This window comes from Lynx canadensis, chromosome E3 (assembly GCF_007474595.2).
Source record: "Lynx canadensis isolate LIC74 chromosome E3, mLynCan4.pri.v2, whole genome shotgun sequence".
Classification (NCBI taxonomy): Eukaryota; Metazoa; Chordata; class Mammalia; order Carnivora; family Felidae; genus Lynx; species Lynx canadensis.
In genome coordinates, this window is record NC_044318.1 from 9492681 (window position 1) to 9508419 (window position 15739).

Here is a 15739-nt window from a genome sequence, read left to right on the forward strand (position 1 = left end):
TAAGATAATAAAGACCCAGTTTTTAAGGAGCCAATCCTCAGGCAAAAATAACCTCACACAAACATTAATACCAAATAGCTCCTCCGCAGGGCCCGGGTACCGGGTCCCCCTAGTCCTAAGCGGGGACGAAGCAGCAGGTTCCCACCCCCCACCCCCACCCCACCCCAGCCAGGCCCATGTTTGCCCACCGGTGGGTGAAGGGAAGGGGCTCAGGACAGTACGGTTACTCGCCCCGTGGGCTGGTAAGTGAGCAGATCGGATCGGGGGTAGAACCCAAGCTTTCCTGGCACCAGAGTCCAGGCTCCGTGTGCTGCTTCGGTCAAGGGCCAGAGAGTAAAATATTTCAGGCTTTGCAGGCCATGTGGCCCCTACTCCGTGTGGCCAGTGTAGCTCGAAAGCCACCACAGACTAAGTATGCAAGCAAGGAACCGTGGCTGTGCTCCAGGTGAACTTTATTTACAAAACAGTGGGCTGTAATTTGCTGACTGCTGCTTGACCCCCCTGCCGCCTTCTTGAGTTCTGAGAAAGGTGAGGTCAGGGCCTAGAGAACCTTCTGGAAGAAGTGTCAGCAGGAGCCAGGCACTATGAAGTTCAGCCAGTGCAGGTGGCGCGAATGAGATTTGGGGCTGGCTGGGGCGGGCATGCTTACGGAGTGGAGAGCTTGGACGTGGTTGGCCAGGAGGTTGGGGTCCCCCCTCTCACCTAGGAGGACTTGCCCCCCAATTCCCATTCCGATTTGGTGCCGCTTCTGAATTACGGGGCAGAAGCAGCTTGACCAGGGTCCTGCCCAGCTCGTGGGGGCTGAAGCAGGAGCCACCATGGTCCACGTAGTCCCCTGGGCTCGTCAGCAAGGCCTTTGTTCCATGGGAACTTCGTGCGTTTAGTGAGTAAAATCAGAAGCTACGGGCCTTGAGAAAAGCAGACTGTGAAAATGGCAGAAGCCACGGTCTGCAGACAGAAAGCACACATCCCTGTAAAAGGGGCTCCTCTCGCCATAAAGAACACTCTGCTCTCCCCGCATGCCCCGTGCCCCGCTGTACCCCCACTGCAGTGCGGTGACAAGAACCTGGTCATGATACCCCCAGCCCGCAGTCGGGGGTGGTGCTGGCCGCGTGTGCTTCCGCGTCCGCGTGGTAAGTAGAGCTCTGAGTGTCTCCGAAGCGTGGCGCTCGCGGGCCTCACAAACGTGCGGTCCCCGTCTCTCAACCCAGAGCCGCTCCAAGGGCGGGGTGGAGCCCCGCGTACGGGCACCTTTCACCAGAGCCTCCAGAGCGGGGCAAAATCTGGGACAGGGAGAGTCCGGGGGGCTCCTCCCCCTCCCGCCCAGTGGCCTGCCTTGGACAGAACTCGGGGGCGTTCGCAAGGGCCCCAAGACTTTGCTCTCAGGGTGTCTCGCGTCCCTGCGCGGACTTCACCACGATGCCTCTGAAGCCCCAAGGCTGCGCGTCCCCTTCAAGGGCACAGCCAGCCCGTGGCTGAGCCAGCGTCAAGCGCTCAGATTTATGGCTCGCGGCCCTCAGCTCTACGGCCAGCTGCACCCTCCTCCTTGAAACAGCTCTGAAGCGTGTCCAGGTGTGAACAGAGAGGTCAGCTCACTCTGGGGAGCGGACCCAGACTTTCAGGGCGCCGGGTTGGGTTGGTTTTGCCTTAAGGCTCCCGGCCCCACTTTTGAGGTGCGGGCTTGCCCCAGGGGGTCTCACACGCAGTTGGGGAGCACGGCGCCCCTCCTGCCGGGCCAGCGTGTTTCTTCCTGCTTGGTCACCTCCCCGCCTGTCTTGCAGGCTTTGCCGTGGCCCAGTGCATAAACCAGCACAGCTCGCCGTCCCTGTCCTCGCCACCGCCGTCTGCCAGCGGGAGCCCCAGCGGCAGTGGGAGCACCAGCCACTGTGACTCTGGAGGCGCCAGCTTGTCGTCCACCCCTTCCGCCATCCAGAGCCCGGCAGGTATTGCCCGCGTGATGTGGGGTGGGGGAGGGGCGGTGCCTCGGGAACTCTGTGATCCCTCAGTGTCAAGACTGCTGACCCCCAGCTCCTCCTCGCCTCCGTGTCTGGGGACACTGCCGCTCCGGGTTCTGGGTTCGTTCTGATGGGGCGTGGCCCACAGGCCGACTGGTTTAGCTCCCGGCAGGGAAGGAGTCATTCCTTGTGCAGGCTGCCCCCCCCCCCCCCGCTGACCCCCCTCGCCTGACCGCACAGCTGGAGGGGACAGATGGCGAGCGGCCGAGTCTGAATGCGCCCCGTTGTCACCCCCACGAGGAGGGGTCTCCCCAACGAGATCGTTTCCAACTGGCGGAAGAATTGCGTCCCTGCTAATTTTTTCTTGCCTTCATACCGTACCAGTCTCCTCTGTAAATGGTGCAGTCTAATCGTCTGTGCCCAGGGCCCACCTCTCGAGAGTCCGTCAGCATGTGCCGGAGGCACATCTCGCCTTCCTGGACCTCGTACAGGTGCAGACATAGCACGGGCAGACCCCGCGAATGGGGCGTCCGCGGTGAGACGTGTGAGTGGGTCACGCGAGCGCCTCACCGTGCTGTGTGAGATCCCAGGAGGAGGGCCCCAGGCTTTTTTCCTGAACATCGTGGCCCCACCACGCAGCCAGAGGAGCAGGGCACGGAGGGCGGGGGGGCGGTTGCTGGTGGTGGCCTTGATGGTGCATGAGGCTTCCCACCCCAGCAGCACAACTCTGTGGGTCTGGAGGGCCCCGGGCGTCTCTGATTTGGGCAGCCCCCAGTGACTCTGGTCTGTACCCTCATTTGGGGACCCTCCTCGTGCTTCGCTGTTCCTTCAAGGTCCCGTCCACATTCCTCGCCTATCACGTTTCAGGGGCGCCTGACCAAACTCTAGTTAGGTCGTGGATGGATGGGGCTTGATAAAAGCCACCTGCCCCTGTGGTACCAGGAAATTAAGGGCCCCTGGATGTCGTCCCCTCAGCACCAGAGCCCAAGATCTCCTTCGGTGCCCACTCTTCTCCGGAATCTTCAGCCTCTCCATCCCCCAGCAAAGGGTTAACCCAGCCCGATCTCCGCGCCTGTGGCCCAGGGCATCTCAGCGTCCTGCCTGCAGCCCCCCTCCTCCCTCGAGCATCCATTACGTCCATCTGCAATTGACATTCACGAGGCCCAGGCAGCGGGGTCACCCTCAAGCCACCTCACTTAGACCCCCTTCCACTCGGCACCTGCTCCACGCCTCCCCCCCGCCCCGCCCCGCCCCCGCCCCAGCTCTAGGGAGGCAGCCGCCTTGTCCGAGCTCCTTCTGAGCCTGATCCGAGCTTGGCTGCATGCGTGGCTGCCATTCCCAGGCCCGTGGCGGGACGTCCAGACGGAGCTTTCTCCAGAAGCCCAGAACGGCCCGCCCCCTCCCTCCGAAGCCTGGTCTCGAACCGGCTCTGGGGACCAGGGCTGTGTGTTCGTGTGCTTGTGTGTGCGCCCACGTGCTGCCTGCATGTGCACGTTGCCGTGTCCGTGTTGTGTGCGTCCAGACACACGTGAGGTCTCTTCCTGGCGGAGCTACGTATCCCTTGCTTTCATTCTCGGGAAGCACAGACAACAGCCAAACAAACGAGCCGTGTGCTTCTTAGTCTAAAACTGAAACCGGCAAAGACCCAAATCATCAAAGTCGGGCCTCTGTTTAGGCGTTCACCTGAGCGTGGCCCCCTGGGGCTCCGCTCTGTGCCTTCCCCCCGGAGGTTCAGGGTCCCCAGAATGCGAGTTTCTTCTCTCTTGGCCTCCCTCAGCCCCTCCGTCCCCACCCCCACCACCCCCTGCACGGTGCCAATGACAGGTCTTCTCATCTGACAAACGCAGCGGCTGTCAGCCTGGCTGTCAGGTAGCGAGGCAGTTCCAGTCGATACGTGACGGTCAGGCTCTCCTGGGTGTCTGCCCCCGTTCGGGGCGTCCCCGCAGGCCTGCCAAGGCAAGTGCACGAGTCCCCATTTTTTATGCTTGCCTGACAGTAAAAGCCTGCGGCCCAGCCTGCCTATATGTCTGCAGACGCTGAAATAACTCACCCCCCGACGAAGGGCCCGCCTGTCAGGCGTCTTGTACTTCGCTCTTAACTGAGGACCCAGCTCTCGATGCCTAGAAACAGCGTCAGAACCCGCGAGCTCCTCCCCGCCACAGGGCCCCGGCTCCAGGAGTCCGTTAGTTTCTCCGTGACAGACTTCCAGGCCGGACTTCAGCCTCCTGGGTCCAGGCAGAGAGCAGCACATAAGGGTTCCGTGTTCCTCATAAGGGCAGGCCGACGCAGATGGTTCCAGCGTCTGCCTGGCATCTTACCAGGCCGTGCGGAACAGGAAGCGGAGGGTGGAAGGGAGGCAGGTTTGGTCGGGACGGGTGCTTTTCGGCCAGTTTCCTGGTTTGATGTCGGCCCGGAGCGGGGCCTCAGCGTTCGGGCTCCTGACCGGCAAAGGCCGGCCCTGTGCTGCCTCTGCACCAGACTCCCCGCCCACGGGGCCCGGCCACAGTCGGCCCCAGGCAGCGTCCCTGGAGGGCTGGCCGGGCACCAGGATGGGCCAGGGCCTCCCCCGACAGCCCACCCGGCCTAGACAGCAGACAACAGCTGCAGGCCAGTCAAGGGGCCACTTGTCCTCCAAGTGGTTTTTGAGGACACAGTGTGGAATCAGAAGCATTCCTCCCCCTGTATTTCCAGAGCCTGTGAGTCCAGGAAGTTCCCGGTGCAGCTGCTAGGCCCTTCACGGCCGGAATTAACTCCAGTGGCCTCTGCTCTGGAAGCCACACTGCGTACGGTCAGGTGTTCGGTTGGGGAAGCATACGAGAGACGCCATCCATCAGGGGACAAGACAGGCCCAGTTTTCCATGTCTCTGTGGTTTTGAAACCCAGAATGATCCAAGAATGTCCCTGAAAGCCAGGGGTGACCTTCCCACTGTCTTAGCAGTCGCTGTGGCTTGGGAACTCCCTACACGGCCTTTTCGGTGTGTACTTGGTACGCGGTGTGGACCTGCCCATAGGCCCCGGTGGCTCTACCTCCCCAACGAGCCCCCTGACCCCCCACGGGCCAAGCACTGTGCTCGTAAACACTTGACAGATGCCCCCTCGTTGAGACCTGCCACCCTGCCCCTCACACTGTGCAGCTGAAAACCCCGGGGGCTCAGAAAGATCCCAGAGCTCGGCCACCACGGTGCAGCCCGCAAGTGGAGGATCCCACACGTGAGCTCCAGCCTGGGCGAGTCCAGAACCCATGTCCCGCCTTCCGAGAGAGCCCAGCAGAATATCCACGCAGCTCCTGAATCTGTCTCCGGTGCCTCCGTGTGGCGCTCCAGAGACCTGGGTTCGGATGTCGGTTGGGGGCAGCCCGTGAAGTACATGCCTGTCTCCTTCCAGTGTGCGTGGTTGCTCTAGAACCCAAAGGAAAAGCCACGGCCCACAGGACCCTGGTAACTGTGCAGCCGCAGTCAGCAAGGCTGGGCTGGGTGGCCCCCGTCGGGGGGGAAGCCTGGCAGTCCCCCCCGAATCAGCAGTAGACTGCAGATGGTCACATCTCCTCTGCCAGCCCACATGGGTTCATCCCCAAATGAGGGCGTGGAACCCTCTTGATACTGGGTTGTTTTCCACCTCCACCCTCTGTCCGGCCCGGGGGACCTGAAATTTTCTGTCTGGGTTTGCAAGAGGTCCTTGTTTGTCCCAAACACAGATTCTCTCAGCTTCCCAGGGGGTCTTGAGTCTGACTGACTCAGCTTCTGTGGATGTCAGAGCTGATCTCACTAGGGTGCCCCCAGGAGTGGCCCTCAGGCCCAGTCTCTCTTGGGACTTCTCTGTGCCGGCCTAGAGACCCCATCCCCCGATTAACGTTTTCTCACCGGACAGGCTTTTGTGGAGTCCCTGCTGTGCGCAGGCCCTGGGGATAGAGGGTAGGACGTGTGGGGGAGGCCAGGTTCTGTCAGATGACCGGGCATTGGAAAAGGAAGCCGGAGGCTGAGGGGTTCATGGGACGGGGTCTGTGAGGAGGTGGTGGCCTTTGGGACTCACACAGGCCCACCCAGGCTAAGCCCAGCATCTGGCATGAGACAAGAAGATTGCTTTTCTTCTCTCCCTGGGGTCTAACTATAAATTCTGTCTTTCCAGATATAGTCTCTTTTTGAGGGACAGCCCACGTGCCCGTGAGGGCTGAGGCCTGTGGCCCAGTGCTGGCCGAGGGCCCCTCGCCACAGGGAGAAGGGACCCGCCTGGACCCTGGTTTGCCCTCTGTGCTGGGAGCACCTGCTTCTGAGTCTCCCTCACATGCCAGAAATAGAGTGTGGATGCTTGTGAGTGGCTCTTTCGAAGGGGCTGGGGCTCTCATCAGGGCCAAGAGACACCCCCAGTGGAAGGAAAGGCCACAAGTGTGTTTCCTGGTAACTGGAGAAACCAACCGGAAGGAAATGGCAGCAAGGGTATTTAGTTTTCGTTCTCTTTTCCCTGTCAAGGCCGTGCCCAGAGAATTATTGTCCAGTTCTAACGCCTGATGTGTGAGTTGACGTGCAGGCAGACCCCTGAGCCTTCCTGAGGAGAGGTGGTGCCCTGGGCCGCAGAAGCATCCAGAACCTGGCGTCTCATCACCCACTCGTCCAGTGCAGCCGGCTTGATAGGCCTCAGCTTGTTCCCCAGTGAGAAAATTACAGGGATGGAATTAGCAGGGGTTCTTTTCTTAAACACTTCATTTGAGAAGCTGAAATTGCAGAGAACATACAGCAGGAAAGAGGACAGAGACCCCATTTGGAACCAGAGGAAGGGCGAGTAGGAATACTTCAGAAATACCTCCCGGGTTACAGCGGTCCCTCGCACGCACGCGCACACACAGGTGAATGCACAACTCACACACTCCCGTGCACAGTCGCTCACACACACGCTGGCACACCTCCGCTCTGTGTGGGGCTCTGGTAAGAACACTCCTCCGACAAGAGCTCTGTGGCCAGCTCGGTTGTGTTTCACACACGTCCTGGGTGAGCGGCTTTGAGGAGGAAAGACCGTCTCTTACAAAACGAAGTCAGGGTAAAGGCCAGCCTGCTCTGTCCGTCGTCCGTCGGCCAGGCCCCTGGAGTTATGGCGCACTTTGACTTTTCTCTGGGGTTTTATAGGAAGAAGGAAGGGGTGGGCCCCTGGAGACCGATTGTCGCCACCTGGCAGGGGCGGGGCCCTGGCCTCCTGATCCTCCCCTGCTCCCTGGGCTGTCTGAACACATGGCCTTCACCAGGTCCCATCTGGGCCCAGTGGGGGCCACACAGCCCAAGACCTGTGTGTCACCAAGCCCGGTTACCAGTCAGGCAGGACTTTAAGGACAGATCGCCTGAGCCACGCGTGTGATCTTTTCTCCCCAATCTTCTCCACGATGTTTCTTCTTACTACGGTGAATGTACATACCAGAAAGTGTTAACCATGTTAACCGTTGTTAAGCCCATAGCGCAGTGGCATTAGGTATAGTCACATAGCGGCATTAATTTTCAGCTCTGCTCTAATCCCAAGTGCGAGTCACAGATATGGCTCCTTCCTTCCCGAGGAGATGCTCCTAACATTTTTGTTGCAGCCGATTGCAACCCGCCCCCGGCCTCTCGGCACCTTGGTCTCGGGCCCTCCTGCTGAGGCTCCGTCTCAGGTTTCCAAAGGTTCAGACCAGCCGCGTGTCTTCTGGAGAGTGGAGCCCCGCGGCCGGGGAGGGTCCGGGAGCGCCTCGCCCGTCCAGGGCTCTTCCCCAGAGCGTGAGGAGCTGCACCGCTGGCTTTAGTGTGGTGACGGCAGGGACCACTGGCCTCATCAGTTGGGCCCAGAAATCTGCTTGTTTCATTAGCCGGCTCGGCTCCCGTCCCCCAACCACACGCCCTTCTTCACACTGTCCTGGGGACGCAGGGCTTTCGTCCCAACTGCTGGTTCGCGTGGGGTGCTGACAGGCAGTTCTGTTCTTCTGTCCCTGGAGGTTTCCTCCCCGACGCCCCGTGTCACAGATGACCCCAAGCCTTTCCTTTCCAGCGGGACTGAACCTTCACCGTCTTTATCCTCGACTGAGCCCCACGTGCGGGCAAACGGTCGGGTCCCCGGCCGTCCCGACAGCACCTCGTCCTGGTGGGGCGGAGCTGGGGGCTTCGCCCGTTCGGGCACCGCACCCCCCCCCCCAGCTGTCGTGGGCACCCGCTGGGACCCTGCCACGCTCCCCTCGCGCGCTCGTCCACGCCTGGCGTCCGCCGCTGCTCTGCGCCCCTCTCCGTGCGCCCTTTCTCTGTCCCGTTGTTAAAGGCTGTCTGTGACCTGTCGCTGTGTTTCCCTCTAGTCAGGAGTGGCAGGAAAGGACGCCGGCGAGTGTTCAGCCTGTCGGAGGCCGACAGTCACGGCGGCCACTGGGTTTAGTGCTTCGAACGGCAGCGCTCACGGCAGCTCTCGCAGGCAATTCAGGCAGGTCTCGCCCGTTAGCCTGCGCGGCCCGCGGCCTCGCCGGGCCTCTGGGGACCAGGGCTGTGAGCCCCCCTCCAAGCGGCCATTGCCCCGGCTTCCCTTCTCCTTCCGGCCTCGCCTCCGCTGAGGACCGAACCCCCCGCCCTCCGACCCTCCCTCGAGCCCCGACAGCCTGGAAACACTGTCCTTCTCTGGGACCGCCCAGCTTGTGGGGGTTCTCCAGCCCAGTTGTCACAGGGCCCCCTGGATTTGGCCACCAAGGTCGAGCAGTAGAATTTGCAAAAAGCGACCAAGAATTCAATTAGTTTCTTTTTTCTTTTCCTTTTTTACCTCCCCGTGTCCCACTCCACCCCCCGGCTCCCCCCACAGCTTTGCTCAAAGCTCAGCAGTAGATTCAGTCCAGCCTCAGCCAGAGGCCAAAGCAGCTCCTTTGGGAGCACTGATGGGTGGTGACTCCCTTGTCCCCGCTTCTTACACACAGTCCTCCAGGTAGCTGCCGATGCTGCTTGCTCCCTGGGGTCCTCGGCTGCTCCCTCTCCCACCTTCCCAAAGTTTCTTTCAGGGTTTCCCACACGCACCTCCTGCTTGGCCGTGGTGCTTGCCAGCCAGGGGCCTTTTGCCTTCTTTTGCATTTAAAAGCTGCTTTCTCTGAGCTCTGCCCTCGGCCTGCTATGCTCTGCTGCACAACCCCCCCCCCCCAACTCTCCCAGCCTGAGCACACAACCCCAAAGATTTCCTGGAAACTGTCACTTGACAAGGGCCAGCTGAGCCCCTGCCCCGGAGCCGGGGATCAGCTTCTGAGGGTGTTGGCCAGGGACGTGGGGACCCGCTGCCTTGGTGTCAGCTAAGGGCAGAGCCGTGGGAGGCCCAGCGTCTCTCACGGAAACCTGGACGTCCAGGGCTTCTGCTCAGGCCTCCACGCTTCTCCCCGGCTCCTGGCCAGGAAACCAGAATGTTCTCCGAATCTTTCATTTTCAGGGCCAGGCCCCTACTTGTGGCCTTCGAGCTGAAAACCAGCAGGCCAGCAAAAGCAAGAGTTCAGCAGTAACCTTCACAGCCCAGCACTGGGCGAGAAAATAGGTCCCCGAGGGGTAATTTTTCCCTGGTGAGAAAGTTCTCATTTTTCATCCCCCTTGAATGGATATATTTGTAGATCACATTCAGAAAACAGTTCCTAGTTTAAAAAAAAAAAAAGTGTTGTGGGTGATGGGCAAAAGGTTATTTTTTCCCATAAAAAATTGAAAAAGGCTATTTTTAAGAGAAAAAAAACCCGACCCTCTTAATAAAACTGTTGGTTCTTTTCTTGAAGAAACCAATTTTGTGTGTGTGCTATTGTATTGTTAGTTGGTCGGTTGGTTTTTTAATACATGTGGTGGCAATTTCCCGTATCCTTGATTATTCTCATCACCAAAAACCCCGCTAGGGATCAGGGAAAGAGATTTGCCAGCTTTTTTGAATATCTGCATGCAAATGCAGACTCTTACATAGAAGTTGGGAGAAGAGTGAAGGAAATACTCCACAGCCCAGTCTCCAGACGGCACAAAAGTGCCATTTGGAGAATTAGTCCTCTCTTAACTGCCTTGTCAGCAGCTAAGCTCACATGTGGATCCGGACATGGGCCCGTAGTCCTGCTCCCCGCTTCTGGAAGCGTGGTGGAAGCCTGCCAGAGCAGGTGAGCCCCCGGAAGGGAACCGTAGGCTCTGACCAGCACCCAGGAGCCTGCGCCTCGCAGGCAGGCGGCCCATGCCACAAGGGTCCTGGCCAAATGGAGCAAATTCACGGAGATTCGGAGAAACCAGAATGCGCGTGGAGTGTTGACTCAGCATTTCTGGGCTCAGCTCGCACCCTGAATCACGTTTTCCACTGGTGCTCACAGCCACCTCTGTGACCCAGCACAGAGCAAGGACAGACCCAAAGCCCTATGCGGTGGTTTTCTCTGGGCCTTATTTCTCTTAAAAGAAAAAATCAAAATAATAATAATAATAACAATAAAAGGAAAGAAAACCAAAAGGCTTTAGGAAGGAATAAACAGGGATCTTTGAGAGCTTGTCTTGCCCAGGAGCCTTGGGGAAACGAATTCTCCGTATTCTTTGGGACACTCAGTCTGTTGCTTGTGCTTTCTCTCCACGATGGGGAGCCTCCTTCCCTCCTGCATCCCATTCTATACGCCCTTCGGTTTTATTTTGCTCTTGGTTTTCCCATTCTTTTGCTGTATGTTCAGTTTGCAGTTCTGTTTTGTTTTGGCTTGCCTTAAAAAAAAAACAAAACCAAAAAACTGGAATCCCATTGAACAAACTGTGTCGAGCATCCTTCCCAGGGCCCAGAGGGCCTCAGGGCTCAGCACCCTGCCATCAGCATCTTCTGCTGATGGCTTGTTGACCCCGAGATCTGTACAAATGCGATGTTTGCTTTCCAGGCGAGATGCCCACAGCTTTCTTGCCGACACTCCCGGAAGCCGGGAAGGTGTTTTCCGCTGTGAGCCCCCAGCCCAGCCCCAGCCACCACCGTTCCCGTCCAGGCACACTCGTCATTGGAAAGCAAAGCGACCGTTTGTTTGTAATCTAATCAATGATTTTGAAAAGCACCAAAAACAAAGAAATTGCCACTCCAAAAATAACTGCTGGGCGGAGCCTCCCCTGCCCTCCTCCTGCCTGGTCTCTCTCCGTGACCCCTATAGAGACAGTTAGGGTAGGAGTGGCCCCCGGGGCAGTAACAGCCCCTTTCTGACTGCTAACTCAGCTCTCTTCGAGAAGGAGCAGTCTGAGGTTTTGGTTTGGTTTTGCAAGCTGAAAAGTTCTAGAGAATTCCTTTTTTTTTTTTTTTTTTAAATACTGCAGCGAGTCCCCTCTTGGGTAAACGTCACCAGGTGTAAGCTCCGGAAATGGCCTGAAGTGATAAGCACATTCAAGCCCATCTCCTCCCCGAACACGTATTCATCGTCAGGCAGGGGCTCCAAGACTCTCCCTGACGGAGATCCTGCCTGGGCCGTTTCCCGGCTCTATAATCCACTCATCGATTCTGCACGAGCCCCTAATTTTTCTCTCACCTCACAAGTCAGAGGAATCCTGGGCCCCGACAGATTTCTCCCCAGGCCTAGGTCAGACTGGAGCTTCCAGCTCCTGTGTCCCCAGACGGAGGAAGTGGAGACAAGCCGTTCCCCCCACACCACCGTCTCCCACCCGGCTTTCCCCGGGCCTTTGTTCAGGACGGGACAGAGGGTGCCCGCGTGAGCAGGGTATCTCGGAACTCAGTACCCCTGTTCTCTCTCCCCCGCCCCCGCCCAGACGACCCCGTCACTACGGAACAGCCTCAGCCTAAACTTCCCAGCCAGCTGGTGATCGTCAGCGAAACAGAAGCAGACGCCCGGCCCGGCAAGAGCCTGGCGAGGAGCACAGACGTGGAGACAGCCAACCTGTCCCCCAGCCTCATCCCCGCCCGGCAGCCCACCATCTCCCTGCTCTGTGAGGACACTGCCGACACACTGAGCGTGGAGTCGCTGACCCTTGTCCCTCCTGTCGACTCCCACAGCCTCCGCACCCTCCCCGGCATCCCCCCGCCACCTGTGACGCCCGCAGCGGGCACGGCGACCCCAGGCGAGGAGCCAGCGGGCCCCGCTGAGCACTGAGCGGGCGCCGAGTGGCCTCCCCGTGTGTGTGTGTGTGTGTGTGTGTGTGTGTGTGTGTGTGTGGCCCCGCCGGTAGGGACCCAGTACTGCTGACCCAGAGACACATCAGGAGCACCCCGGTCCCCGCGGCCCCGGAACCATCTCTGCACCCATTCCTGTGCTCCTTTGCTTCATTTTGAATTCCTGTTTCACTTTGCGCCTCTTGGGAGAGCAAGCTGGACCCGGTGGAGACACCCCAGTGAACCCAGGGGACGGGAGGAGGTTGGCCTCCTGGTCTCTGAACCTGGTGACCCTGGGGTGGCAGGACCCCCGCACCCTCTCGTCATCAGCCGGCCGCTCCGGTCTGGAAGCTCCTTGGCCACCATGCCCAGTGTGCACAGAAGAAGCGGACCAAGTCACTTTGGGTAGGAATTTGTAGAGAAACAAACTTGGATAAGCATCTCCTTGGGATATTTATTTCCGCTTTCAGCAGCAGATGAAAAGCATTTATTTAAAAAGCGTGTATTTAAAAAAAAAAAAAAAAAAGTCCAAAAAAAAAAAAAATCCTCAACCCTGAGGTTTGGCGTCATGTTAGACATGTGATGTTACTGTTAAGATTTCATTTTCGTCTTCCCTTGAACTTCCCAGCGTTTTGTTCTAAAGTTCTCAGTCTGGCTTTCTCCGTTTTCTTATTTCTCTATGACTCGCTAACTCCGCAAGCCTGTGGAATGATTTCAAGGACCTTCCTGGAAAGTTTAGATTATTTTTTCAACAACAGTAAAGGAGACCCCACGTATTCTCAGGTACACACGGAGCTGAGAGGGCCAGAGGTTTCTCAGGCGTGGTAGCCACGGGGCCTTGCGTTTCCCGAAACGCCTGCCCGGGAAAGGGGCCGGTGCGGCCAGCTCCCCACTCAGGACCCATCCTTCGTCTCTCCGGACCGAAACCAGTCAGGGCTGCTGCCCAGCTCCACCTTCAGATCTTGCCGTCTCTCTCTGTCTAGAAAGAACCGCTTGGGACCGTGCAGACTCCGGCCGTGTGGCCGGGATGGAAAGGAAAGGCCACGGAAGCTGTCCTGTGCGTGGCCCGTGTCCCCACCATGTGTGTTCGCCCAGGAGGGAGTGTGGGGAGACGCCTGCTGCGGGGTCGCGCCCCAGTTCGAGAAGCTGTCCAGGGAACTCCGGTCCACCGCCCTTCCTCCCGGCTGCCGCTGCAGAAACAAAAGCTTATTTTTAAAGATGAACCCCACCCCCCACCCCCACCCAGTGGCTTCTCCATTTGAGCTGGACGCGTGCAGGCCGGTTCCCCGACGTATCTGAGAAAGCGCCTACTTGGCCAGGTGCAGCCATGCAACCCTCACCTCTCTCCGGTCAGCGCTGAGACCCTCCAGACTTTCCTCCTCTGTGCCCCGGGAGTCCCAGCACACATGGGCCCGGGTGTTGGGCGGCCTCAGGAGGTGCTCTGAGCCCTCACAGTCTACCTATTCAAGGACCGCGGGTCTCCCTGGCTTCCCTCATCCTGCTGGTGTAGAAGGGCCTGCCGAGGCCAGGTCTCCTCCTCCTGAAGGACACATGGTGGTCCCGCAGAGGAGGGGCACGGTGCCCGTGGGGACGGGGCTGTCCATCATCAGAAGCCCTCTGGGTGGGTGTGCCCACCCCGCTTCAACAGGGAAGAGACCCAGGTCGGAAAAGGAGGCCATTCAGACAGAAATTCTGGGGGCCCCAGGAGGAGGGACAAGCCATGACCCATCAGCAGGGCCCCCCCTCCCCCCACCCAGGAAGGAAAGGCAGAAGGGATGGAAGGGGTCGGGGAGGAGAAAGGGCATGTCAGCAGTCCTGTGTTCTATGTGATATTTTGCTGGGACGTAAGAGCAAGCTGACTCCCTGGTTTGGCAGGGGCTGTGGGGCAGAAGTAGAAGGCGAGTAACTTCCCAGCCCGGGGGCATTATTGGGAAGAACAAGCCCATGCAGGTCCCCCGCCCCCTGCCCTGGGACCGCCAGCCTGCTACCAGAAATCCCATGGCTCCAAGTGGCTTTGTGGCCACCGAGCCCTGGAGGAGAGATGGGAGCACAGCATGTCTCGGGGGCCCTGCGGCAGCATTGCCGGGGCCGGGAGACGGGAACACAGCCCAGGCTCCAGAAGCAGCTGAGCAAGGGTGTCGATTGCCAAGGGCAGGCCTCTCCCAAAGGTGGGCTTGTGGTGTGGGTCCTGCGACCTCGGTGGGACCCCTGTAGGTGTGGGGTGGGGACTTCCTTTAAGCAGGGGCTCCCAGGCACCTTGCTGGTGAGGGGGCGGCATACAGCTTTGTGCGAGGAGGTCTGGGGTCCAGGGGAGGTTGGCTCTGATGAAGGACCATCAGAGGGCTGGGTCTTGACCATCCTGGCGGCATTGGGCATGGCCGCGTCTTCAGGAGCACCCCGCAAGCCTAAGAGCGGGGTGCTCCCAGGCAGGCCAGCCCAGGCAGAGGGCACTTGGACCCCAGGGTCGGGCAGAGGGAGGCAGAGCGGGGAATCCTGGCAGAGCAGGAGTGGGGACCACAAACCTTCTGGACTCCTCGGCAAGCCCACCCAGCCTACAATCTCCGTGTCCCTACAGAGAGAGGGGCCAGGCCCACCTGCCTCAGGTCCATTGGGCCCAGTGAGTTTGCCAAGCCAGGGGCAGGGCTCGCCGCCTAAACCCCCAAACCTCAGCTGTGAAAGTTGCTGTGGAGAGAAGCATACGTCCTTCCAGCTTAAGGGCCCGAGCGAGCCAGGGCACCTCTCCCTGAGGGTCGGATGGGGTGAGGCCAGGGGCTCCCCAGGACCAGCCCCAAAGCCACAACAGGAATGCGGGGCAGATGAGGGGCCGGGACGCGGCCTGCCTCACTGCAGGCCTTTGCTCCCTTCTCCTCCCTCTGGCCTGTCTGCCCCCCCCACCCCGCCCCACTCTCTGCAGAGGGCAGCCCCCCACCCAAACACCTGAATTAGCAAGGCCCCCAGGCGGGAGTGAAGGGACAGCCCTCGTTAAAGACATACACTAGATTTCCCTAAAGTCTCACGACGCACTGTTAGAAATAAAGGCACGGGGTGAACGGATTCTCATCTTTTCTAGATGCAATAAATAAGAAATATTTAATGTAGTCATGTTGACGTTGGGCATAAACTATCAGGGTTCCTTATGTTCCTCTGAGGTGAAAATATGTAAATAATTCTCGGCCCAAGGCGGAGCAGGGGTTGAGAAACCTCCCGCTTCTGGGCCAAGGGACCGTTCCAGGGAAGAACCTGCTGCCGCCAGCGTGACTCATGCTTTGTGGGCTCCCAACACGAGGGTGGAAATGAAAACTGGAACTTCCTGGTAAATTTGAACTTGGCAATAAAACAGAAAAAGTTACCAAGAACGTGGCTGCTCCGTGGTGCTGCGGTGGCGAGGCCGTGACCCCGCAAAGGGGGAAGGTTCTCTGCGGCCTGACCCCCTTGGCCCGTTGCGGCTGCGTGGTGGGGTGTGGCAGCTGGGCCCCCTCCCCGCCCCCACCCTGGCCAGGTATTCCCCGGTTCCCGAGAGGGAGCTGGCCGCATTCAGGCGGTGCTCCGGGCCCAGCCGGGCCCAATGAGATCGGCCTGTGCTGTTGGCAGGAGGCTCTCCCGCCACGCCTCTGGTTCTGCATCTGTGGAATGGGGCCATTACGGCCCTACCTCATAGGACGAGCTCGGGGAGCCTCTCCATCACCGCCGGCACGTGCCGCTGGCCACGGGAAGCAGGAAGTGCTCCCCACCGAGGA

The 15739-nt window shown here is 59.4% G+C and overlaps 1 protein-coding gene across 10 annotated transcripts in view; it reads left to right on the plus strand.

Moving 5' to 3' along the window:
- CLEC16A (C-type lectin domain containing 16A) overlaps window positions 1-15358 on the plus strand; it is a 203511-nt gene extending 188153 nt beyond the window's left edge. For 3 of the 10 annotated variants that reach the window (XM_030301383.2, XM_030301384.2, XM_030301385.2), the window contains 2 exons: window positions 1782-1943; window positions 11663-15358. In XM_030301383.2, coding sequence (XP_030157243.1) covers window positions 1782-1943; window positions 11663-12003 — 503 coding nt within the window. In that variant the 3' untranslated portion in view covers window positions 12004-15358. The other 7 variants (XR_003965688.2, XM_030301388.2, XM_030301387.2 and 4 more) reach the window with 6 other exon arrangements.
- Window positions 15359-15739: the final 381 nt, after the last annotated feature.